The 26,966-nt window shown below is 41.7% G+C and overlaps 1 protein-coding gene across 1 annotated transcript in view; it reads right to left on the reverse strand.

Annotated features, from left to right (window-relative positions):
• Nucleotides 1-12,538: 12,538 nt before the first annotated feature.
• The window catches only part of npm1b (nucleophosmin 1b), a 55,307-nt gene continuing 40,879 nt past the window's right edge, over nt 12,539-26,966 (reverse strand). Inside the window, exons 9-11 of the mRNA XM_060927917.1 lie at nt 18,436-18,543; nt 15,369-15,443; nt 12,539-13,992 (exon numbers count right to left, since the gene is read on the reverse strand). Of these exons, the coding sequence (XP_060783900.1) occupies nt 13,948-13,992; nt 15,369-15,443; nt 18,436-18,543 (228 nt within the window). The 3' untranslated portion in view covers nt 12,539-13,947. The remainder of the gene's footprint in view (nt 13,993-15,368; nt 15,444-18,435; nt 18,544-26,966) is intronic.

Consider the following 26,966-nt stretch of genomic DNA (forward strand, 5'->3'; position numbering starts at 1 on the left):
TGCACCGCAAGGGGCTTTTTTTTGGCCGCTAGTGGGTGGAAACCTGTCAGTGGTTTTTGCACCTGATAGGGCGATCTGCGAGGACCATCAGTACATCAGAGAGGGATTTTTTTTTCTTTCAACATGCTTCTCTGCCTTCACTTAACCGAGCTTTCTTAAGCCTTCTTTCCTTTTATTTATTTATTTTTTTTATGGAAATTCTTTGCGGTTTTCAGCAAAACTTGGCGGGAGCACGACGCAGGTGCAGGTCTTCAACGAGGAAAGCCAGATCGTGATATGGTGCAGTTTGGTAAACGGAAACTAATCAGTTTATTAAAAATACTACTAATTGTAGCAATAATAATAGGGTGGCACGGTTCTGGGTTCGAGCCCAGTGGCTGACAGAGGGCCTTTCTGTGTGGAGTTTCCATGTTCTCTCCATGTTTGCGTGGGTTTCCTCCGGGTGCTCCGGTTTCCCCCACAGTCCAAAGACATGCAGGTTAGGCTAATTGGTGGCTCTAAATTGACCATAAATGAGAGTGTGAATGGTTGTGTGTCTCTATGTGTCAGCCCTATGATGACCTGTTGACTTGTCCAGCGTGTACCCCGCCTCTCGCCCATAGTCAGCTGGGATAGGATCCAGCTTGCCTGCGACCCTGTAGAACAGGATAAGTGGCTAGAGATAATGGATGGATAATAATAATAATAATAATAATAAGGCAGCACAGTGGTGTAGTGGTTAGCACTGTCACGTCACAGCAAGAAGGTCCGGGTTCGAGCCCAGTGGCTGACGGGGCCCTTTCTGTGCGGAGTTTGCATGTTCTCCCCGTGTCTGCGTGGGTTTCCTCCAAATGCTCCGGTTTCCCCCACAGTCCAAAGACATGCAGGTTAGGTTAACTGGTGGCTGTAAATTGACCGTAGGTGTGAATGAGAGTGTGAATGGTTGTTTGTCTGCAATAACCTGGTGACTTGTCCAGGGTGTACCCCGCCTCTCGCCCATAGTCAGCTGGGATAGGATCCAGCTTGCCTGCGACCCTGTAGAACAGGATAAGTGGCTAGAGATAATGGATGGATAATAATAATAATAATAATAAGGCAGCACAGTGGTGTAGTGGTTAGCACTGTCACGTCACAGCAAGAAGGTCCGGGTTCGAGCCCAGTGGCTGACGGGGCCCTTTCTGTGCGGAGTTTGCATGTTCTCCCCGTGTCTGCGTGGGTTTCCTCCAAATGCTCCGGTTTCCCCCACAGTCCAAAGACATGCAGGTTAGGTTAACTGGTGGCTGTAAATTGACCGTAGGTGTGAATGAGAGTGTGAATGGTTGTTTGTCTGCAATAACCTGGTGACTTGTCCAGGGTGTACCCCGCCTCTCGCCCATAGTCAGCTGGGATAGGATCCAGCTTACCTGAGACCCTGTAGAACAAGATAAGCGGCTACAGATAATGGATGGATAATAATAATAATAATACATGCTGGTACCATAAAGGTGGAAAAGATGTTCCCTTAAATGTGTTCTTTTACTTGGAAAGCTGCATGAAGTGTACCTTTAAATTATTACTTAATGAAAAGCTAATGAAAGGCGCATCACTAGTGTGGTCCTTAAGGTATAACGATGTGCTTGGAATCCTCGTAAAGGTACATCACATTCACCTTACTGTGCAACAAAATAGACCAACTGTACATACTCCACCTAAAAAACATTCAGCCACAGTGACAAGGCAAGGGGCAGCTCAAGCCCATCCTTTTTTTTCCTTCTCCTCCTGAGTGTGAAATGGATGAAATCAGATGGAGTTTGAACTCCATCAGCCGCTCCTTTCCCCTGTTTTAAACCTATTCTTTTCTTTAATTTCACACCTGATTCGTGCTGATGATAGGCTACAGTATGTGCTGGAGTTTCAGTGGAGCTCGTTGGTCCACTTCCGTTAAAGCGCACGGGCTTTGTGGATTCGCCGTTGCGCTCCCAGACGCCATTCACATGCAAGCTCTTGTGGAGCTCGACCTGCCAATACTGTGCTCCAAGTTATCAGGCATTGAAATGCGAGCGAGGCGTGAATGCGTTTACATGAATCCCCCTCCTGAGCTCTGTGCTCTCCATGCTTATTCCCTCATTACCGGGTATAAACTCCAGCTCTAACATCTCTCTCTGTCTCAACAATAGGAGGCTTTTGCAAAGACAAACAGTTTACACCCGCATTTAGTCTTTTATAAATAGTATCACACGGAGTCCTTTTCACATAAAACAAATACTTTGACTCCGAAATAAACACGGAATTCTTATATAATTTATACAGAAATTTGTATAAACGATGTTTCATGTTTCCTTCTTGAAACAGATACCAGGAGATGTTTGCATTGCTTCCTTTATGCCCAATTGCTGTGTTGGAAATTGAGGTTTGTATGAAAGCTAAACTCTAGAGAGGGTGTGTAAACATTAAACTTTCATTATACTAGCACTCTCCCTCATCTCAGGTATGAATCCAAAAATATGGCATAAAACCACACCCGGATAAATCCCAAACCATATATTACAAGGCGAAAAAGTAGGTCACCATAGTCCACTATCATAGACAGCCCCTGGCATGTGATGTGCTTATTAGTTGGTGTGTGGGGTAAGATCAGAAGTAATCCTGGTAAAAGAGCAAAATGGTGAATGGGACATGATGATCGATTAATAGAGAGCAAGACATATGGAGTGTAGATTTGCACTGGTAAAAGCTTTACCTATTTTAATCTGCAGTCTCTGCAGCATGGCTCTTAACAGATTTACAGTGCATTGATGTGGGGAAGGGAAAAAGTACAGAGAAAGAACACCACATCTTCCACAGCATCTGTATTATTAGAGTAGGTCTTTGCAGAGTGTTAATTATTATCTTAAAGCATGCAGGGGCAAAATAAGTTTCAGTTGAAAATCTTAATATCTATTTTGCAGATAATTGTAAGTTGATGTGCAGAAGTCTGCAGTAAATTACAAGTCGTGGAAGACATTTTTAAAAAGTGCGTGCTAGACATTCTTTTTAGTCCTGTGAATTGGATAAATGCATTTGCATACGCAGTAAGACAAAAAAAAAACTTTAGAAACTAATTAACTGTTATTTCCCAAAGCTATTTTTTTAAAGACTAAGGCCCTGTCCACACGGCAATGAATTCAGGTGAATCCGATAACATTTTTTATCGTTTCGGCCTGGCGTCCACATGGCACCGGCGTTTTGGGTGCCCCAAAACGATATTTTTTGAGAACGGTTTCCAGAGTGGAAAAATCTGGCAACGGCGCCGTTGCGAAGTCATCTGGAGGAGTAGAACGGATTTGTTTACGATGACGTCACAACCACATGACTAGAACAAGCAGCACTCACTTATTCACGCCGTGTAGAGGAAGGGGTTTACGCGCATGCGTCCTACTTCTTCTATTGTTCTGGTGTCTCCGATGGGACCGTCTTACAGCGCACGTAGAGGTGTGGCATGTGTATTGCATCGTTTTCAGCAAGCGTTGCGTTGCCATATGTACCTGATATTTTACTGATCCGTTGCCCATGTGGACGCGATATTTTTTTTTACCCGCTAAAAAAAAAAAAAAAAAAAATCTCATTGCCGTTGTCGTGTGGATGTAGCCTAAGTTTTTCACTGACTGGGTTGTAGATGGTCAGTAAATAAATAAGATTTAAAATGGGTGGATCAGACAGATCAGAATAATGTTACATCTTAAATAAGTATCAAGCTAATTAACTAAAGCCATCATTTGCCACAAAAAGACTTAGAAATGACAACGACTGTCATTAGCAACATAACGGGTTAAACATTTACATGAATTTATGGCTTAAATGTGAAATGTTTAGTTTCCTGTTTTTTTTTTTTTAAGTGACTTGGTATGGTGACCATGAGAAATGTTGTGATGCTGGCGTTCCAAGTTGAATGGAGAAGGTAAAAGAGAGAGAAACCTTAAAGGCAGTCACACTCAGTTGTTCAAAGGCTTATAAGGCCTTTTAAACCTGACAAAACAACTTCACAGTTCTATAAGTAAGGCCCAATATACCATGTTAGTGTCAGAGCTCACTCTATCACACACACATAGCTTCCCACCTATTTCCTCTTTCATCTCTGACACAAACATATGGACTGAGAGGGGGAAGTCGGGGGTGGCATCTGCATCTTATTGAATCTGAAGGTGAGGCAGAGGCCTTGCTGGATGGTCTGTAACCAGGGACCTTTCTGACAGTCAGACGCATTTCCTTTCTGACTCCTCATCTTCTCTCGGTCTCGTCACAACCCACTCCATCGGACCTGACTCCTTGCACTCCTGGGGAGAACTCAGCTAACCAAAGCGCTGCGAAATGGGCAGTACCGACAGGACTCACACTAGGTGTAACTTTAGAGAACATGGCAAACTTGAGCACTAAAGAAATAAGTAAAACTCGAGCTGAGTCTCCAATGTACTGTAGGTGTAAGACTTTTAGCTGCATCGAGCAGGGTTGACCAGGGGTCACGACCCTCCAGTGAGTGACAGAGAAGGTGTGCAGGAGAGTTAAGACTGCCACACTGCTTTTAAGGACATGTGCATAGTCTTAATTTGTCTCTGTCGCAACTTGACTGCATGGAACAATTTAGAACTACTAAAGCATGGTATTTGGTGCGGGTGATGTTGGTTAGGTGTATGTGTGGGAACGGGAGTAAGTGTGTGTGAAGAAGTAAGTGGGTGTGGGTGGGCCTGAAGTGTTTGCATGGGAGTAGGTGGAAGTGATTGTGCATGCTCACATTTGCTCCCCCCCCCCACACACACATTCGAATGTAAGTGTAAAGATGACTGTGAACCTGCATGGCAGTGTGTGTCAGTGTGTGTGTGCTGGGAGGAAAGAGGAAAAGGAGGGGTGCATGCTGCACTGAGGCTGCTTTGGCTGCTGACTTTGATAATTATCCTGTCAGTCGAGTGCAAATACTGGCATCCATATAGAATGCCTTCACAGAGGCCTATGAGTGCGCTGCACAGCACGCTGCTAATGATGATATTTCCTCTCCTACTCTCCGAACACTGTCCAACATCATAAACACTCACTACAGCTCCCTCGCTGCTCAGTGCTAACATATGTTTTTATTTTCGCGACTGCATCAATTTGCATGCCTCACTGCACTTCTCGTTCCTTAATTATTCCACAGCTGTTTGGGGAGAGTATTTTGCTGTGGAGGTTAATAGATTTTAAAGAGCCGGGCTGTCAGAGAGCCTGTCACAATAGGGGGAAAGCTCAAAAATGAGGGTGTGTAATTGGTTCGGGAATGGTTGTTTTTTCCCCACTTTGCTGGCACATTCAGCCTGTCTGGCAGATCAGGGCTGAGGAACCCGGGCAACGGCAACTAATAACACACACTCATTTGTCTCATCAGCCCTCATCAGTTGCTGAAAGATGAGGTCTGTGTTATAATGATGCAAGACTGAAGAATTCAGAAGTGGGTGGATCTGGCCAAGGGGGGTTAATATGTCTTACAAAATACCGCCATACCTTATACCCCCAATTTTTTCATTGCTGTCATTACCTAATTGTTGTTACTAATACAGATACATAAAGGTATTTTGAACATTTGAGGTGTTAATGGCATCTATTACGTTTATGCTGAATTACTCTTGCTTAGCCTTAATTTTTTTCCTGTATCTCTATGAAAACAATGCAAAGCAGTCGCAAAGCATTTAAAATGTCCAGATGTGCAAAATGAAGTCTCAAGCAACCATAAACAGAACTTGTCCAAATCAGTATCAAGACATGTACTGTAGTTTAACAGTCTTGCTTTGGTTCTGCAGACCTAGGTAGGACTGAATGAATCTTGGTTCCTTAGTTAAATTTGATATTCTCTCTCTCAACACACACACACACACCTTTGTGTGCAAGCATATATGGATGTAGAGTTAAATGTTCCCCTCAAGCTAGTCGCAACTTGTAGGCCAAGTCTAGCGCAATAGGCTAATCCATTCCCCCCCTCCAACACCTAATGGGTCGGTCCAATCCATTCCCCTGTCTAACACCTCCTTAGAGCTTGCGTTTCCTTTGTTCTGACAATACACAAACTGTCATTCACATGGCTACTCTGTAATCAGTGAAATACTAGCCTCTGGGTTTTCTGGAAGGAGAGAGAGAGAGAGAGAGAGAGAGATATATTCAGCCATGACCAATACACTTTAACTACCTGTCTGGTTTCTAGCTGCAGATGTTATTTGAAAGAAAAAAGACAAAAGGTGCCCATACCAGGTGTAAAATTCAAATATCAAAGAAACAGAGGCTGGCACAGCGAGTTAAAGGGTTTCATACCTTACACTTTGGTGAATAATAATAATGACATATCTTTGAAGAAAGAGCTTAAGTAGTGGCAGTGTTTTGGTCCCATTTATTAGCTGAAAACCTTAGCCTTTCTGTCCTCGTTGACCTGGAGGTGCAGCAACTGCCATATTGTCATACTTTCAATGACCATCTAATTTTCTATTACGCCACTGCCGTTGCACACAACAAGGGGAGGAGGACACGTCAGTGAAGATCACTATCCATGACCAATATTTACTCATTTCTTGGACAGAATATTTCACAAATCAAGGTCAAGGTCAAAATCTTACTGCGATTGAGCCGAACTGTAGTTTCGGTTCCAGTCTCAATCTGTTAACATGACACTGGTGGCTGATTTCAATTTCTCTGCTCCTTGTATATTGTTGCAGGATTGGACAGTTAACAGCACAAACACACATCTGTTGTCTGAATCAGCTTGGACGATAGACAGAGATCATCATGTTGGCACGAAAAGGCTGTTAATCACAGTTTGACACAGACCATTTAGCTGCAAATGGGCTCAATTCATCTTGATAAGATGCTCCAGAACACACTTATGAGAGTTTAAAAAAAAAATCTCTAGCCATGCCCAATCATTCTACAGGTGCCCCATGCAACCCTGGCAAGAGAATGTGTTTGAAGTGCAGCACTGCTGTAAACCCCAAGGGTAAAAATCACCTTAAAAATCCCATTTTTCCACTTGGGAGATGTTTAGAATTTACAAATTGCGCTTTTTAGCTCCTCTATTTCATAAGAGGTACATTAGCAAAAAGGTCTGTGTATGAAACATGACCTCAAATGCTGAGGCCACAATGAAGGGAGAGCCATGGAGAGGAATTGTGAGGAGGGGTTTACAAAGGAGATCTCTAAAAGGTAAATAAATTCTCTTTTCCCTCATTTTCCTACCCCATTACTGCTCATTATAAAGGGCACTTTCCAAACTCTCCTGACCATCACAAAGACAGTCAGATTATTAGCCACTCTGCTCTTCAATGACTGCTATAGCAACATTTTTGCTTAAAGGAACAGTCCACCGTACTTCCATAATGAAATATGCTCTTATCTGAATTGAGACGAGCTGCTCCGTACCTCTCCGAGCTTTGCGCGACCTCCCAGTCAGTCAGACGCAGTCAGACGCGCTGTCACTCCTGTTAGCAATGTAGCTAGGCTCAGCATGGCCAATGGTATTTTTTGGGGCTGTAGTTAGATGCGACCAAACTCTTCCACGTTTTTCCTGTTTACACAGGTTTATATGACCAGTGATATGAAACAAGTTCAGTTACACAAGTTACACAAATTGAAACGTAGCGATTTTCTATGCTATGGAAAGTCCGCACTATAATGACAGGCGTACTAACACCTTCTGTGCGCTTCGGCAGCGCATTGATACGGAGCTCAGATATCAGTGCGCTGCCGAAGCGCGCAGGAGGTGTTAGTACGCCTGTCATTATAGTGCGGACTTTCCATAGCATAGAAAATCGCTACGTTTCAATTTGTGTAACTGAACTTGTTTCATATCACTGGTCATATAAACCTATGTAAACAGGAAAAACACGGAAGAGTTTGGTCGCATCTAACTACAGCCCCAAAAAATACCATTGGCCATACTGAGCCTAGCTACATTGCTAACAGGAGTGACAGCGCGTCTGACTGCGTCTGACTGACTGGGAGGTCGTGCAAAGCTCGGAGAGGTACGGAGCAGCTCGTCTCAATTCAGATAAAAGCATATTTCATTATGGAAGTACGGTGGACTGTTCCTTTAAAGGTGAATTGAGAGAACCCAAAACTAACCACACTAATTAGATCGGGGGGGAGTGTTTATTGCATCCTCTAACCGACTACGGTGTTATACATAGTGGACGATGCAACCCATAAATAAACACCACTCTACAAGGGCCTCATGGAACCCAAAGCATAGATCCTAAACATTTACAGCACAGGAATTAAGTATTCAGCCTTACACTATTTATTAAGAACAATAGGCTTGATCCAGGAATCGATCCCGATGGAATCCAAAGCAAAGATCCTAGACATTTACAGCACGTACAGGAATTAAGTATTCAGCCTTACACTATTTATTAAGAACAATAGGCTTGATCCAGGAATCAATCCCTATATGCTCCATGCGTACCTGTTTCAGTGTCAAGGAAGAAGCACAGGTTTTTGTGGGTCATGGAATGCAACGTGCATCTTTGTCTTAGCCAGCGGTGCAGGTAATGTGCTCGCATGTTAGTGCATGTCGAAGTAAGCGCACCTTCTCTCATATTAATAGAGCCAACAGTACCAACAATCAGTGCTTATCCGTTTTTGCCATGTGAGAGAACACTAAATACTGTAACATGCAATCATCAAACAACATCTGTGATGTTTTTCCTAGACTTTTCTTTTTTGTTTATCAACTTTTAGTTTTTCCTTTTCTGCCCCACTGCTTTAATGTGACAAAGATCAGCTGGGTGACTGTCTTTCCTAACAGATTAGAACAGGTTAGACTGTCAGAGAGCTGAGGCATGGAAAAAAAAAAAAGAAGAAAAAAAAAAAAGAGAAATCCCTGACAAAGACAATGATGGCTTCCTCTCCAACTAATATAAACATACCAGCATGATCAGTTCTTTCCCCCTCAGGCTGCAGTATTGTTCCACTTCTATTTCGAAAGCTCTCCACAAATGCTTGAAATGTTTCCTTGCTTTTTTATTGCACTGTATCTAGGCAATGTGTTAACGTGTCATTTTTGATGTACGTGGCTGCCAACAGCTAAGCACACAGAGTTTGAAGAGATAGATTGTACTCAAAGACACAATTGCGCACACGCAGACACACACACCTTTTACATATACACAGACACGTGCAAAAACATGCACTTTCCACCTTTACCCAGACAGACTCATCTGCCGTATAGATGGATTATTAGGGTTTAACACGTATGTATTTGTTACATGGTCCAAGAAGTGCAAAATCCCCATCCAGCCATGTTGCTCTTGCACACTGCAGCTCCCTCGGGATGAGCGCTGGAACATTTGCAAAGTACTTCATTCATGCATTTTTGCTCATGACAGTACATCTCACTCAGATTCAGGTGAAAGCACTAAACCCTAACAATAAGTCCACTGAGAATGAAAGCAAATCCACTGCTAGCTCTTGATAGGATGTGGTAGGGTGGGATGCACACAGACATGAAAGATTTGCTCCAGTGCTTTCGGGGCAGACTGCCCAGACTATGAAGAAAAGTCTGAAAGCATATCCTACCTATGCTTCATATATTGTATAGCCTACTCCAGAAGCAACAAACTAGACCTTCGGAGTCCATCAATACAACGTTGTTCTAATGTTGTGCAGCTGTCGGGCCAGTACTAGCTTTCTCACAATCCTCTGCTGTGCTTGGGCTGATGTGAACTCTCTCAGGTAGTGTGTGTAGTGTTCTGGAGGAGTGGGTTGCATAATCCTTTTCCTGCCAGCACAAAGAAAAAGACATCCTGACAAATGAGACTGATGGACTAATTATTCTGTACGTATTGCACTGAAAGTGGCACAGAGGCAAAGCTAGCCAAGCTGTTAATTAAAAGATCTGGAATCATGACACACTTCATTTCGCAACCAAAAATGAATTCCTGAGCAACTCACATATATGTCCACTGTAGTTCACCTGACTGTAGCTAGGCAACTTTTTGGTTACACATAAATCTTCCTTGATGGTGCTGGATGTTCAGCAACATTTAAAGGGGAAAAAGGGAAAAAAAAACCACCCTGGAATTAATACAGCTCATGCTGTAGATGAAAAGAACTCTCTGTCAGCAGATTCAACTCTTGTCACCTGCCCAATTATTATCTGAGATGTTTAAGAGTACGTCCAATTTTTTTTTCCTCATAAGATGATTGCAAAAAGTGTCAAAGCAGCCAACACATTTTTCCCCAGACAGGTTCTAATCCTATAAACCTCCCTCAGTTGTAGCATGCAGTGCATCAGAAGCGACAGGAGCCCAAAACTCTATTGATGCTGTGTTGATTTTAGAAACAACAGGGTTATATGGTGCCATAACAGATTTTCAGAAGGAGCATCTGAAAGAATAAAGTATTTCCAACCTGTAACAAATAACAGTCCACATGACCATCCACAAAAGCTTCAAAAGTTCACAACAGGACGGGACCAACTTGACTGTTGGATCAATAAATACAGCTGTAACATAAGTAAATTAAGGTAAAATAATAATTAAAAAAAACCAGGCCTATATGCACAACAGTGCAACTTTACAAATATATTATATTGATTAGGAAAGGGACAGCACAAATGCTTGAGACAAAAGTACACTCACTGGACACTTTATTAGGTACACACACAAACCTGCTGTTTTATGCAGTTACCTAATCAGCCAATCCGTTGATGATAGCACAGTGCATAAAATCACGCAGATACAAATCAAGAGCTTCAGTTAATGTTCACTTCAAACATCAGAATGGGAAAAAATTGTGATCTCTGAGACTTTCACTGTGACATGGGTGTTGGTGCCAGATGGACTGGTTTGAGTATTTCAGAACTGCTGATCTGGGTGTTTTCACACACAACAGTCTCTAGAGTTTACACAGAATGGTGCAAAAAACATTGAGTGAGCAATGACAGTTCTGTGGGTGGAAATGCCTTGTGGATAAGAGAGATCAGAGGAAAATGGCCAGATTAGTTCAAGCTGCCAGGAAGTATATAGCAACTCTTTACAACCGTGGTGATCAGAAAAGCATCTCAGAATGCAACAGCATTGGGTTCCACTCCTGCCAGACAGCCAAGAAGAGGAATCTTAGAATCAAAAACACGTTCCTATTAAAGCGGCCGGTGAGTGTATCTTCTATTAGGCAGTTTAAATTGTAATATTTGGTCTACTTATTCCTCTACTTTGTTCAGGTTTTGCGCATTATGCACATCTAGTTCAGCCACACAGTGCTTCTATTATACTGTATCGCCAGTGCTGTATTTATTACATTCATTGTAAGTGTGCTGCACTCACTTACGAGCATGGTTTACTCACTTGTTTTACTTGAAACGTACTTGTAGTTCTTTTTACCATGTTCCTATGGTGCACCATTATCCTAGAGACATTACATTTTGGTCCACTGTAAATACATATATAGATGGGATGAAAGGGGGAGAAAGATTTTTTTAAATAACTAACTAATTAAAAATTACTCATCTATTTGTGCAAAATAATTCTAAAAGAAAATTACAATGCGTTTTACAAATTAGGACAAAAACAGTTTTAGTATGTGTTTAACAGTTAAAAGAAGAAAATAAAAAAAAAAACAAAAAAAAGAGAGAGAAATTGACAGCCCACAGGTTGGAAATAACTCCAATAAAGGCTTCTCAGGTTTTCAGCATTTCAAGCCTGGCCAGGAAGAACATTTAGAGTCCAGGGACACTGTGTTCTTACCACACCTGGCTAAGAGTAGAACAATGAGGATTAGTGATCGAGGTCCAACAGTGATCGACTCTTCACCTTACTATCTGACCTGGGACATGCATCTTATGAGGTCTTTGAACCTGTCTCGTTGACTTTTTAGCATTTACAACATCCAGTGATCCTGCTGTCAATTTCATTTACAAATCATACAGTGGATCAAATATACAGCACTTCAGGGGAGTTGGACTTGATCAACCTTGATGTTTCCTCAGCATGTGTGCTCTGTGGAAGAGGAAAAAGGGGAAATTCCATACACCTTGTGGCTTTATAAGAAGTCACATCTACACACAAGCTGAGTTCACTTTTTGAACACAGAGAAACAGGAATACATATGTAACTCTTACAGGCCACTAGGTATATTAAAACAAGGTAGAACGTGTATCTAGGTAATGGGTCATTAATACTTAAGCTACCTTAGGAGACATAAATCACATCTCTCCACCATTACATGCTATTATCGCCACCACGTGGTGACTACGTGATGTAGCTCATCTCACTTAAGGAAGGAAAACCACATGAGAAATTATGCAATAAAACCCACATAGACTATAGCATAACTCAGGCCAGCTGTGTAACAGCACAGCATTCACAGCTTAATTTGAGTAATGAATTGTATGTTTAGGCAAGTATGTGTAAAAGGAGTTTCACCACATTAAGGAAGTAATCTTCATCCCAATCTGGATCCATCAATGGCCACCCTGAAAGAGGGTTTCTGTTGGGTGAGATGCATGTGGCACGAACCAGGTGCCAGCACAGACAAACTATGTGAACTGTAGTGGGCATTAAACCTGCCTGCACAACAAAGACAACGAAACACAATCTGGAGCAGGTTCATTTATTCCTTTCATGCCAACGAAATAAACAAATTTTTTTTTTAAAGCAAGGATAAGTCAAACTGCAAAATGCAGTTTTTTCAAACACTCAAGTATAATGTATCTCATATGGAAACCATGGCAAATGACTACCGTAGATGATTCAAGGGGTTTTATAGCACTGTAATTTGTTTGGACAGACCACAGATTGAGCCAATTTACTGGGCAACGGGAAGTTGAATTCAAGCTGTAAGGTTACAGGGAATCATTGTGCTTATGCACATCTTAAAAGTGACTACACAAATGCATTAGAAATACCACTGTTCAAGGTCTAAAGTATTTTACGCACACTGTAGATAAAAATCATTTTGTTTGCTCCCCTCCATGTTAACTGTTAAAACACTTGAAACGTTCTGGGTTAAACCCTCTTCGAAACATCAGTGAGTAATCGCAACACTAAACAAATACAATTAGAAGATGTAAAGGATTAAGTAATCCTATTTAAAATATTACAGTAGAAGTACAACAAAAGACAAACTCGAGAGTGAATTAATAAAATGAAATACTAGAAAATGCTGAAAAGATAATGCACATTAGCATTAACTCTGGAATTCAAAGCACTAAACGAACTGGAATGCTTCTGTCAAATCGTTTCACAATTTAAGCCAATGAATATTTTGCTGTCATTTGCTGGCAACAGATCGCTAGAAACCCTTAAAAGATCACTTTATCTGATTACAGTACCTAGGCAAAGATACCTTGGCTCACCAAGATTTCCACCTTACAGAGAGCTATAGAAACGCAGCCAGACGGGATTTTCGGAGCTACAAGGCTTACTGTGAGCCAGATGGAATCCTCAGTCAGACGGAACATTCTGGGCCAGACGGAATACTCAGAAGCAGACGCAATCTTCAGCTATATTTCAGTTGCCATGTTTTTACATTAAAATGAAGAGAAGTATTTACAACAAATGATGGTCATTTTAGAACTATTCCAAGAAAAGCTGCCGAGAAACAAAAGGCTAACCTGCTCAGATACACCAGGAGATTCCTTCACAAATATTCTTCCAATTCTTAAATTGCTGTTTATACTGAAATTAACCCCACAGATGTATTTCAACACAAATTACGCTAGCTACTTCATAGCTGTCATACATTATTTACCACAACTGGTGGAAATCTTATGTCCGATACATCCACAACACATTGGTGGGGTTCGTTAGAATAACACAAGGTAATGATCTCTCTTTAACTACTCAGTGTCTTTCTATTTTGAAAGTCTCATTACACACAGAGGAAAGTGGACGGTTTCCATTAGAGTGGAAGAAGCCAGAATTCACAGCTGAAGGCCATCACTGGATAGTCCTCTGGTACATGGGGGGGGGGACGCAAAAGGGGGACGAGTCACAAAAGCTGCCATTACTTTTTCAGTGTTTGTACAAAGTTCCAAAGGTCTTTGATCACCTGCAAGGAAAGAAATGGAGAGAAAAGGGAGAGAGCGGGGCAGAGGAAAAACAGGCAGAGGTGGATGAGGGGGAAGAAAGAGAAAGAAAGGATAAGTTAGTGAGACTGTAAACGGGTCCCTCTCATATGGGGACTCATTAGGATGCTTAATAATTAGAGCAGCATGACTCAGTTTTTTTAAAAAACAAGACCCACATTAGCGTTACATTAGGATAATGGGTGCTGAAAGACGGGAGGGGCGGGCCGACCGTTTTTGGACATACCAGAACGTATGACTAGTGCCTCGTTGCCTGGACTAAAGTGCTTCCAGAGCTTGTTCCCCACACACACACACACGCCTTCCCATCTCCATCAGAGAGTACACCTGTTCTGCTCCAAGGTTGGAAAACAGGGCCCCGCAGTAATGGATGCTTTGTTACCCAAAGGCCAAAATGTGTCCTCACAACAAATAAATTGAGCTGACTCAAAGGGCCCCCTTCTTTGAACATGTGCATACACACAAATACAGATGCACGCAAGCATGCGATCTCCTGCATTTACACAGTTTAGTACAAGGATGCATACATGCATATAAATGCATGATTTTACAATAAAACTAAACGTAATTATATTTATAGTTTAATCAGAGTTCTACTAGCCAGTAATCTTTTTAAATAAAACAAGTGTTTTACTGTAGGCTAGTTGGTAATGATCTAATACAGTTGTTTATCAAGACTGATACATTCATCCGCTTTAAGAAGCTCGTCTTTTTTTTCCCCCCGAAGTCTCCAAATACAGTACTGTTTATCTCTAATCTAGAAGCAAGTCAGTGAGTCCTTGAATCTGCTGAACTGCCTGGTACCAAGACCATACTTTTATCCAGTTTCTTCATTAGACAGCACAAGAAACACTTTACAGAGAACACAGGGGGGATGAGAGAGAGCGCGAGAGAGAGAGAGCGAGAGAGAGAGAGAGAGACCGGTAAATCATAAGTAGAGACGTCAGCCTTGGCAGCTCCCTTCTCTCTGTGCAGTGAGAGGTGCAGTCTTGAGCATATTTCATCGGCTACTCCACAGGCAGTGAGCAGCTCTGGAGAACCAAAACAACGAGAAGAACGAACAGAGGGAGGAACCGGCCGTGTCAGAAGCGCTTTAGCATGTGGCCCCAATGCTGCAAAAAAGTCAAGATGCTAATGCACTTGTATTCATGGGTTTGAGAGCCTACTCATCTTTCAAGTGGTAGGAACTTGGTCGTTCAAGTGAGTGTGGTTAGTTCTTAAATACACACCTCGACAGGACAACAAGGAACTATTGGTGTTGAAAAGAAGAGGCATTATCTTTATTTCACTTGTGAATACAAAACAGATTACCAGAAGGCATAAGGATGGCGGTACATACTTGTTTATCGGAGATCCTGAAAGTGTTCTTGGCGTAGTTCTCAAATTTCTGTTCCGTTTTTGGAAATGACTTGCCCTGTTCAGAGAAAAAAAAAAACATTTTTAAATAGCGGAATTGTCAGCACCTCGCTCCTCCACTGAGCTTGGAGATCTTGCTGAATTTTGGCCAAATCATCATCATTCTACTGATGAATAGGCTCAACTGTAGGGTGTTAGAAGTTCATATTTTTGCTGCATCTAAGTTCTAATTCAGTTTACATGACTGTTCGTGTAAACAGATTAAAACATCCATATCTACGTGCACCCATTCTGCTATACTCACACTATTTTAAATATCAAACAACTTCATTCTTTATTACTGTTATTGTAATCTAAAACGAAAACAGTTAAAGGTCAAGCAAGTACAACCCCGATTCCAAAAAAGTTGGGACAAAGTACAAATTGTAAATAAAAACGGAATGCAATAATTTACAAATCTCAAAAACTGATATTGTATTCACAATAGAACACAGACAACATATCAAATGTCAAAAGTGAGACATTTTGAAATTTCATGCCAAATACTGGCTCATTTGAAATTTCATGACAGCAACACATCTCAAAAAAGTTGAGACAGGGGCAATAAGAGGCTGGAAAAGTTAAAGGTACAAAAAAGGAACAGCTGGAGGACCAAACTGCAACTCATTAGGTCAATTGGCAATAGGTCATTAACATGACTGGGTATAAAAAGAGCATCTTGGAGTGGCAGCGGCTCTCAGAAGTAAAGATGGGAAGAGGATCACCAATCCCCCCAATTCTGCGCCGACAAATAGTGGAGCAATATCAGAAAGGAGTTCGACAGTGTAAAATTGCAAAGAGTTTGAACATATCATCATCTACAGTGCATATCATCATCAAAAGACTCAGAGAATCTGGAAGAATCTCTGTGCATAAGTGTCAAAGCCAGAAAACCATACTGGGTGCCCGTGATCTTCGGGCCCTTAGACGGCACTGCATCACATACAGGCATGCTTCTGTATTGGAAATCACAAAATGGGCTCAGGAATATTTCCAGAGAACATTATCTGTGAACACGATTCACTGTGCCATCCGCCGTTGCCAGCTAAAACTCTATAGTTCAAAGAAGAAGCCGTATCTAAACATGATCCAGAAGCGCAGACGTCTTCTCTGGGCCAAGGCTCATTTAAAATGGACTGTGGCAAAGTAGAAAACTGTTCTGTGGTCAGACGAATCAAAATGTGAAGTTCTTTATGGAAATCAGGGACGCTGTGTCATTCAGACTAAAGAGGAGAAGGACGACCCAAGTTGTTATCAGCGCTCAGTTCAGAAGCCTGCATCTCTGATGGTATGGGGTTGCATTAGTGCGTGCGGCATGGGCAGCTTACACATCTGGAAAGACACCATCAATGCTGAAAGGTATATTCAGGTTCTAGAGCAACATATGCTCCCATCCAGATGACGTCTCTTTCAGGGAAGACCTTGCATTTTCCAACATGACAATGCCAAACCACATACTGCATCAATTACAGCATCATGGCTGCGTAGAAGAAGGGTCCGGGTACTGAACTGGCCAGCCTGCAGTCCAGATCTTTCACCCATAGAAAACATTTGGCGCATCATAAAACGGAAGATACGACAAAAAAGACCTAAGACAGTTGAGCAACTAGAATCCTACATTAGACAAGAATGGGTTAACATTCCTATCCCTAAACTTGAGCAACTTGTCTCCTCAGTCCCCAGACGTTTACAGACTGTTGTAAAGAGAAAAGGGGATGTCTCACAGTGGTAAACATGGCCTTGTCCCAACTTTTTTGAGATGTGTTGTCATGAAATTTAAAAATCACCTAATTTTTCTTTTTAAATGATACATTTTCTCAGTTTAAACGTTTGATATGTCATCTATGTTCTATTCTGAATAAAATATGGAATTTTGAAACTTCCACATCATTGCATTCCGTATTTATTTACATTTTGTACTTTGTCCCAACTTTTTTTGGAATCGGGGTTGTACATTCTCTAATAATTTGCACATGCTCATATCCATAGTGGCAGAGTTTTGGTCGATAAAGTGAGTGCAGTAATTCACAGTCATGACTCAATACCTAATCAGCTGGACTCGAAGGGGTTCAAGGTGATGGTGAGGATGATTATCATGATTACAAGGCTCTCCATGTGCAGCCATCATCATCATCAGCATCACACTAATCCTCTCTGGAGCTCATTTGGCCAGGGGCATCAATGCCCATATCTATGTGAAAAGTTTGTATGTGTGGAGGTCAGCTCTGATCACTTGTTGATAGGCTGATTGAGGAACTGACTTGGCTGTCGGCCGAAGGGATGAGACAATTTCAACAGCATGAAGATGAGAGAGAATGGTCACTGAGTCTCAGGATAATAAAAAGAATTATTAACATCTGACTATCACACTGGCTAAGTCGTAGCAACTACATCATTTACAGTAAGTTCAAACCAGAGCCCACTGTCTGCCAAAAGAGAATATACTCAGATTCACAGATAAGAAGCTTCTGCTAGTCACTGATGCTAAGAAACATCATGTAGAAGTTCAGTTATATACGTGTGACCATATACAATACACACTGATATGTTGTTGTGAAAGAATTATGTCTCAATTTCTACTCTGAATTTGAAAAGTCTCAAACTCTATCTCCTTGTAGTAATTAAAAAATGTAGATTAATCATCCTGGACCACCATCAAATCAGTCAAGCTTTACTCTTGCTTTAATCTTCCCAATCTTGATAAGACAGTGTGATAAAGATAAGGGGCACCTTGTACTGAGAGCTGAAAAGTCAAACATGTCTCAAAACTCCGACAAAGTTAACACTTTCGGCTTGTTATAATAACTACTGTAGGTAAGGTTTAAAACAAACAAACAAACAAACAAACAAACACCACCACCAGTTCATTTTGAGTAAAACACCTTCAGGGAAAATTAAACAGCCAGAGGAAATAAACCGTTTCAGGAGGTAACAATTGACAACTTGTCTTAATTACAGGTTAAAGTAGTCAATAGCCAGACAGGTGGAGTAAGAACGGTGTATTTGCTTACCTCTTTAGCAGCATTTGCTAATCTGTTCTTGACCTCACTTATGCTGGGCTTGCTGGGAGTTTTCCCAGAAGGTCCTGCTCCAGTCTTGTCTTTCCCCTTTATTGCAACCTGTGAATAAACAAACAGCTAAATCTGTCTGCAGCTCTCAGGAAAGTCCTAAGTGCAGCTCTCGCGTGTATGCGGGTTTGTCTCCATCATGTATAATCAATCATACTGTGTACATACAGTACGTGTGTAAGGTTGTTCTGTTGATCAGGTCACATGAGCACATACGGAAAAAGGTTTTTAAGTATGAAACAATTCACCACTTAAAACAGTATTATCTCCAAGTTTAACTTTCAATGTTATTTCAGCAGCTCAGTGTTTTTTGGTTTTGTTTTGTTTTTTACAGAATATAACACACAAATTTGATAAGTGATTGAAATGTTGGCAAAGGAAAAATGCCAAATGCCAATGATCTATCATCAGCCCTATTCTCAACAATCTGATTCCTGATTTATGTTGAAAAAACCCCAATGGCAAGGACTGTCATTGTGTTGTTGCCAGGAATCAGTCACTGAAATCAATCTAAGCTTAACAGCACTAGGCTCTATTTAGTTCTATTAACTAATGGCCCAGTCAACCTAAGCGAGGATACTGGAGTTGGATTAAAATGGGGGGAAAAAAACAAAAGACAGAGAACTGCCTACTAATGACATGACAGCACCTTCTGACAAATATGGCGGAGTACAAATTATCCTTTTATTGCTTCCAAGCAGGAGAGAACAAGCCCAAACTGCTCAGGAGCAAAGAAGGTAGGGAGTCCATGCCAAGAGAAGACATAAAGGAGTTGTTTTTCAGTGTCAGAATCCTTGTTTCCCAATGCCACAGAGTGTGAGAGGCCACATGATCACAATCACATGAACATGAGAGAGAAATGGAGTTCACCAGTCGTGAATATTGGATGCACAACTAATAAAAATGTTATGGACTGATTTAAAAAAAAAAACCAACTGTAATGATCAATGTATAGTCGTTTCTCCACAAAGTAGCCGCCTCAAGATCTGATCGCCACTTAAATATGAGGTGTTGTGGAAATTCATTTTATTACATCTTATCTCATCTCATTATCTCTAGCCGCTTTATCCTGTACAGGGTCGCAGGCAAGCTGGAGCCTATCCCAGCTGACTACGGGCGAAAGGCGGGGTACACCCTGGACAAGTTGCCAGGTCATCACAAGGCTGACACATAGACACAGACAACCGTTCACACTCACATTCACACCTACAGTCAATTTAGAGTCACCAGTTAACCTAACCTGCATGTCTTTGGACTGTGGGGGAAACTGGAGCACCCGGAGGAAACCCACGCGGACACGGGGAGAACATGCAAACTCCGCACAGAAAGGCCCTCGCCGGCCATGGGGCTCGAACCCGGACCTTCTTGCTGTGAGGCGACAGCGCTAACCACTACACCACCGTGCCGCCCATTTTATTACATTATAACATTAAATCATTCTTGATGCGATACAGCTTTCTCCGTCATGGAATCAATTGCAGTGCTGCATATAATTTCGATCACGTTTTCTATTTATTTAGTTATTTTCCACTTCCAGTAAATGTTTTAAAACTTGTAAAGCTATAATAGGAATTAGTACGACCTTCATATAAGAATAATTATATTTTTAAAAAGACTTTGTAATACTGAGAGAAAAAAAAATTCAGATTGCAAAATTTTGAATGCTCATGGATGTCAATATTCTTTTACAGTAGCCACTGTGGTCCGATTTGTAGTTACTCTAATAGTTACGAAAACCCATTCATATTTTAATTCTTGTTTTTTTTACTTGTACAAGGTGACACAGTTTACCCATAGTAAAGGATGGCACACTCACAACCCTTGTGTATTACACAAGAAATGGCCTGTCTATACATGCTGCACAGCCTGGAATCCACTCTGATTGTAGGGTTTCACTGATGGACAGAGCCATGTTTTTACAACTGAGAGATCAGGGAATTGAAAGAGAAAAAGCATGAGAATTAATTACAGAAGTCTTTATAGCTTATCTAAATTATTTACTAAACTACCATGTTAACCACAACCTCTAAGAAAAAAAAAATCCTTTCTTCCCTCTTTAAAGAATGACTGAGATCAAAAGGTATCAAATTAAAGGACAAATGCCCATGCACTCACACACACTCTTACAGTTCTGGCTATGGGCCACGGAGGCCTGGTGTGGTGCAGTTATTATAAAGCTGTGTTTTTTTTTTCCTTGGGAAAGGACAGCTGTGGAGCAGAGACAGCTGATAGGCAGAGAGTGCAGCCAGCTTTTAAATTTGCGCCAGACGCTGATTACAGATGCCAGGGGACAACAATCACTAGCATGCCATCATTTGATGTAATCGTCCATCCTCCACGCATATACGCTCATACGCATAGCCAAGGCACATCAGTATGTCCTCTCTGACACCGCTGAGTGCCAATTCATGTAGGTTTTTGGAAGTTGTAATTGGGAGCAAAACTTTGGAACTTGTTTCTAGCCAGGAACTGGGAACACTGACGGGAATCATTACTATCATCATGGACCTGATTTACGGTACCGTGCCTGTGAAAGATGCAGGGTTAAAGTGCAGTGACCTGCTTATTTATATAGTAATGCCAAACCATAGGTCACCTAGGTAAAGCCAGCCAAAGGTTTCTGGCATGTATTTATATGTGTAGCGAATGAATGAAGCTTTTATTGCCATATTGGTAGGTGTTAAGTGACTTCTGCTAATTGCTTGCCAGACTACAAACAAAAATACTGAATGGTCCACTTGATCAGCTTATATTAACAGGTAGGTCTTCGGCAATGGAATTACATTCACAGCAAAATGTGGTAACTTTTTTAATTATCATCCTCAATATAATGGTATCAAATAAAAAATTTCACACTATATGGGGTATCTTTTGACTCTAAAAAAAGCATAGAAAAACTGGCTAAGTCTGAACGCAAAATCTTTTATGATGAAAGAAAAATCACTAATGGAATTGTGTCAGAAAAAACTGAACTTTCATTTCTTAAAATTCAAACCAAGATTTCTCTGAAGTGACACTAGGGTAATGATTTTTAAATATGGTTTTCAGTACATTTTGTCTTGGATTCCATACTTTAGCAAGATCACTGAGCTAAGTTAAGGCAATCTTAACAAGATCAACCGTGAGCTACTGCTCACTTGCGCATCCTCCTGCTCTCGCTTACATCATAATGCAAGCAATCGAAGGAATAGGACACTTATTATGAATGTTGACTTCAACAAATAATTAGCCCTGAAACGAGTAAGTAAAAGAGCAGTGCTCTTCCCAGGTATTTCAGATAGCATCGTGATAAACTGTCATTTTGAAATAGCATTTCGCTTCTTGAAACAGTGTCAAAATCCACCTCACGTTTCATACATACATTCAGTCGGTAAACAGGAAGTTGACGTATGACAGACCTGAAAACGGTACACATAGTATTGAACCCCAAGCTGAAGCTTGGTACCAAGTGGCTATGATTTGTGGTTACTGAGAAAAAGGGTGTTTCGGTCGGACGGACGGACAGAGGTAAAACAGTAAACTCCCTCTCCTTCGGCGCGGAGGTATAATAATTTCATAATTTTGGTCTCTCTGCTGAAGAATTGCCCAAATTTGTTTTGATTGTATAGCTTATTTTAGGGTTATGTGCAAATCAAGGAAACTCATTTAGCCTTGGAAGGTTAAAGATCTCATATCATCTCTAGCCGCTTTATCCTGTTCTACAGGGTCGCAGGCAAGCTGGAGCCCATCCCAGCTGACTACGGGCGAAAGGCGGGGTACACCCTGGACAAGTCGCCAGGTCATCACAGGGCTGACACATAGACACAGACAACCGTTCACACTCACATTCACACCTACGGTCAATTTAGAGTCACCAGTTAACCTAACCTGCATGTCTTTGGACTGTGGGGGAAACCGGAGCACCCGGAGGAAACCCACGCGGACACGGGGGGAACATGCAAACTCCACACAGAAAGGCCCTCGCCGGCCACAGGGCTCGAACCCGGACCTTCTTGCTGTGAGGCGACAGCGCTAACCACTACACCACCGTGCCGCCCAAGGTTAAAGATGTTTTATCGAATTTAATCTTTGATGGCTAACAGAATGTGTCTTTAAAACCAGCTTAGGTTCATTAAAACTAAGATTGTTTTAATGAAGACTGTTATGAGGTTTCTTTTGCTAAAATTTTAAACATAGGGTGTGATGTGCATTAGCTCTCAGTTATCCTGAAGAGTATTGTAATCACCAGACAGCGGTTTTACTCCAGCAGTTGATAAGCACTTTATGAGTCTCCCACCTGTCCAGAAACAGTGACATCATTCATCATCTGTTCCTCATCAACTCTCTCACAAGAGAACCCAGTCACCAATGTCAGCTTTGAGAGATCCCATAGAGAAAAAGGCCCTGTACCCTAAACAGCCTGTTTTGGATCTTTCGAAGTGCATCACTGCTGTGCATGTCCAAACTAGTGAGACTAGTTCATTCAAGCTCATTTTTGGAATCTTGTGCAAGTTTCCCGCAGTGGTCTGAACAGTAATCGCACTCAATGGACATACAGCGGAGGGTGTTGAGTGTTAAGAAAAAAGGTTGTCTGACGCGTTATAATCACAGAGTACTGGGTTTCCGCTGTCCTCAGGGCCTGCAGAAACATCAAACACCTCACTCTAATGAGGACTAATGGTAGAGGAGTGGCCCATCGGAAATCACTGTGTGTGTGTGTGTGTGTGTGTACGGTAAGTAAACTTGGCAGTATTTCTAAAATCCTCTTAAAAACATATAGAATTACTTCATAGTGATCTGAACACACATACATAAGCAGGTGTCTCTCACACACACACACCCCTCCAGGCTGTACCAGGGAATTAGCAATCCTCACGACAAGCTTCTCTAAAGCAAATAAGGCACTAACTTGCCCTTTTTATTGTTTGGTCAAGTGAAGGGCTGCCAGGAGCAACAGGACACCAGGTTAGTTAAGAGGGGAAGAACTAACTGGTGTGGATGTGTGGTGTCTGTGTAGGTATGTGCGTGTGTACGCAGCTATATACGGTACAGACAGTGTTAAAGGTGTTCCAAATGCCACAGACAGAGGCTGAACCTGACCTGAGGGGCTGATTTCCACAAGTCAGAAATGCTCATCTATAAAGTGGAATGTATGGTGAAGTTTTTGTCAGTCCCCCTTAATTTCAATAAGTAATGGCATTAAGTGCATGTTTCAGTTAATTAACGTCTTTGGCCTATTTAACAAACATCTCGGAATCTTTCTAGAATTAGTAGCTCCCACAAACAGGTACATGTGTTCTGCTTAAGTATATACACGGATCAGCCATAACATTAAAACCACCAGCCTAATACAGTGCCTTGCAAAAGTATTCATCAGGTGTTTGTCCTGTTTTGTTGCGTTACAAGCTGGAATTAAAATGGATTTTTGGGGGGTTAGCACCATTTGATTTACACAACATGCCTACTCCTATAAAGGTGCAAATTGTTTTTTTTTTAATTGTGAGACAAACAATAAGATGAAAAAACAGAAATCTGGAGTGTGCATAAATACTCCCCCCCCCCAAAGTCAATACTTTACAGAGCCACCTTTTGCTACAATTACAGCTGCAAGTCTCTTGGGGTATGTCTCTAAAACCTTAGCACATCTAGCCACTGGGATTTTTTCCCCCCCATTCCTCAAGGCAAAACTGCTCCAACTCCTTTAAGTTAGATGGGTTGCAGTCATGTAGAGCAATCAAGTTATGCCACAGATTCTCAATTGGATTGAGGTCTGGGCTTTGATTAGGCCATTCCAAGACATGTAAATGTTTCCCTTTAAACCACTCCAGTGTAGCTTTAGCAGTATGCTTAGGATCATTGTCCTGCTGGACCGTGAACCTTCATCCCAGTCTCAAACCTCTGGCTGACTCAAACAGGTTTTCCTCCAGAATTGCCCCGTGTTTAGTGCCATCCATATTTCCTTCAGTCTTGACCAGTTTTCCTGTCCCTGCAGATGAAAAACATCCCCACAGCATGATGCTGCCACCACCATGCTTCACTGTAGGAATGGTGTTCTCAGGGTGTTGGGTTTGCGCCACACATGGCATTTCCCATGATGGCCAAAAAGTTCAATTTTTGTCTCATTTGACCAGAGAATCTTCTTCCATGTGTTTGGGGAGTCTGCCACGTGCTGTTGGGCAAACTCCAAACGTGATTTTTTTTTAAGCAATGACTTTTTTTCTGCCCACTCTTCCATAAAGCCCTGCTCTGCAGAGTGTATAGCTTAAAGTGGTCCTATGGACAGATCCTCCCATCTCCACTGTGGATCTTTGCAGCTCCCTCAGCGTTATCTTTGGTGTCTTTGTTGCATCTCTGATTAATTCCCTCCTTGCCCGGTCTGAGAGTTTTGGTGTGCAGCCTTCTCATCAGGTTTGTAGTGGTGCCATATTCTTTCAATTTTGCTATAATGGATTTAAATGGTGCTCCCTGGGATATTCATAGTTTGGGATATTTTTTATGACTCAACCCTGATCTATACTTCTCCATAACTTTGTCTCTGACCTGTTTGGAGGCTCCTTGGTTCTCATGTTGCTTACTTTAGTAGTGTAGCAGAGTCAGGGTCCTTCCAGAACAGGTCGATTTATACAGACATCATGTGACAGATCATGTGAGACTGATTGCATACAAGTGGATCTTAAATCAACTAATTACATGACTTATGAAATGAATTGGTTGAACCAGCTCTTATTTAGGGTTTTCATAAGAAAGGGGGTAAATACTTATGCACACTCCAGGTTTCTGGTTCTCTCATCTTAATTATTGTTTGTGTCACAATATAAAAATGTGCTCCTTTAAAGTGGTAGGCATGTTGTGTAAATCAAATGGTGCCAACCCCCCAAAAAATCCATTTTAATTCCAGCTTGTAACGCAACAAAACAGGACAAACACCAAGGGGGATGAATACTTTTGCAAGGCTGAAAAGGGGTATTGTGTAGGTCCCCTTTGTGCTGCCAAAACAGCACTGACTCGTTGAGGCATGGACTCCACAAGACGTGCTGTTGTATCTGGCACCAAGACATGTGCAGCTCATCCTACAGATGCTCAATCAGATTGATATCTGGGGAATTCGGAGGCTAAGTCTACACCTTGAACTCTTCGTCACGTTCCTCAAACCATTCCTGAACCATTTTTGCAGTGTGGCAGGGCGCACTATCCTGCTGAAAGAGGCCACTGTCATTAGGGAATACCATTACCATGAAGGGGTATACTTGGTCTGCAGCAATGTTTAGGTGGGTGGTACAACCCCGATTCCAAAAAAGTTGGGATAAAGTACAAATTGTAAATAAAAATGGAATGCAATAATTTACAAATCTCAAAAACTGATATTGTATTCACAATAGAACATAGACAACATATCAAATGTCGAAAGTGAGACATTTTGAAATTTCATGCCAAATATTGGTTCATTTGAAATTTCATGACAGCAACACATCTCAGAAAAGTTGGGACAGGGGCAATAAGAGGCTGGAAAAGTTAAAGGTACAAAAAAGGAACAGCTGGAGGACCAAATTGCAACTCATTAGGTCAATTGGCAATAGGTCATTAACATGACTGGGTATAAAAAGAGCATCTTGGAGTGGCAGCAGCTCTCAGAAGTAAAGATGGGAAGAGGATCATCATTCCCCCCAATTCTGCACCGACAAATAGTGGAGCAATATCAGAAAGGAGTTCGACAGTGTAAAATTGCAAAGAGTTTGAACATATCATCATCTACAGTGCATAATATCATCAAAGGATTCAGAGAATCTGGAAGAATCTCTGTGCATAAGGGTCAAGGCCGGAAAACCATACTGGGTACCCGTGATCTTCGGGCACTTAGACGGCACTGCATCACATACAGGCATGCTTCTGTATTGGGAATTACAAAATGGGCTCAGGAATATTTCCAGAGAACATTATCTGTGAACACAATTCACCGTGCCATCCGCCGTTGCCAGCTAAAACTCTATAGTTCAAAGAAGAAGCTGTATCTAAACATGATCCAGAAGCGCAGACGTCTTCTCTGGGCCAAGGCTCATTTAAAATGGACTGTGGCAAAGTGGAAAACTGTTCTGTGGTCAGACGAATCAAAATTTGAAGTTCTTTATGGAAATCAGGGACGCCGTGTCATTCGGACTAAAGAGGAGAAGGATGACCCAAGTTGTTATCAGCGCTCAGTTCAGAAGCCTGCATCTCTGATGGTATGGGGTTGCATTAGTGCATGTGGCATGGGCAGCTTACACATCTGGAAAGACACCATCAATGCTAAAAGGTATATCCAGGTTCTAGAGCAACATATGCTCCCATCCAGACGACGTCTCTTTCAGGGAAGACCTTGCATTTTCCAACATGACAATGCCAAACCACATACTGCATCAATTACAGCATCATGGCTGCGTAGAAGAAGGGTCCGGGTACTGAACTAGCCAGCCTGCAGTCCAGATCTTTCACCCATAGAAAACATTTGGCGCATCATA

The sequence above is a fragment of the Neoarius graeffei genome, chromosome 8 (genome assembly GCF_027579695.1).
Source record: "Neoarius graeffei isolate fNeoGra1 chromosome 8, fNeoGra1.pri, whole genome shotgun sequence".
Taxonomy (NCBI): Eukaryota; Metazoa; Chordata; class Actinopteri; order Siluriformes; family Ariidae; genus Neoarius; species Neoarius graeffei.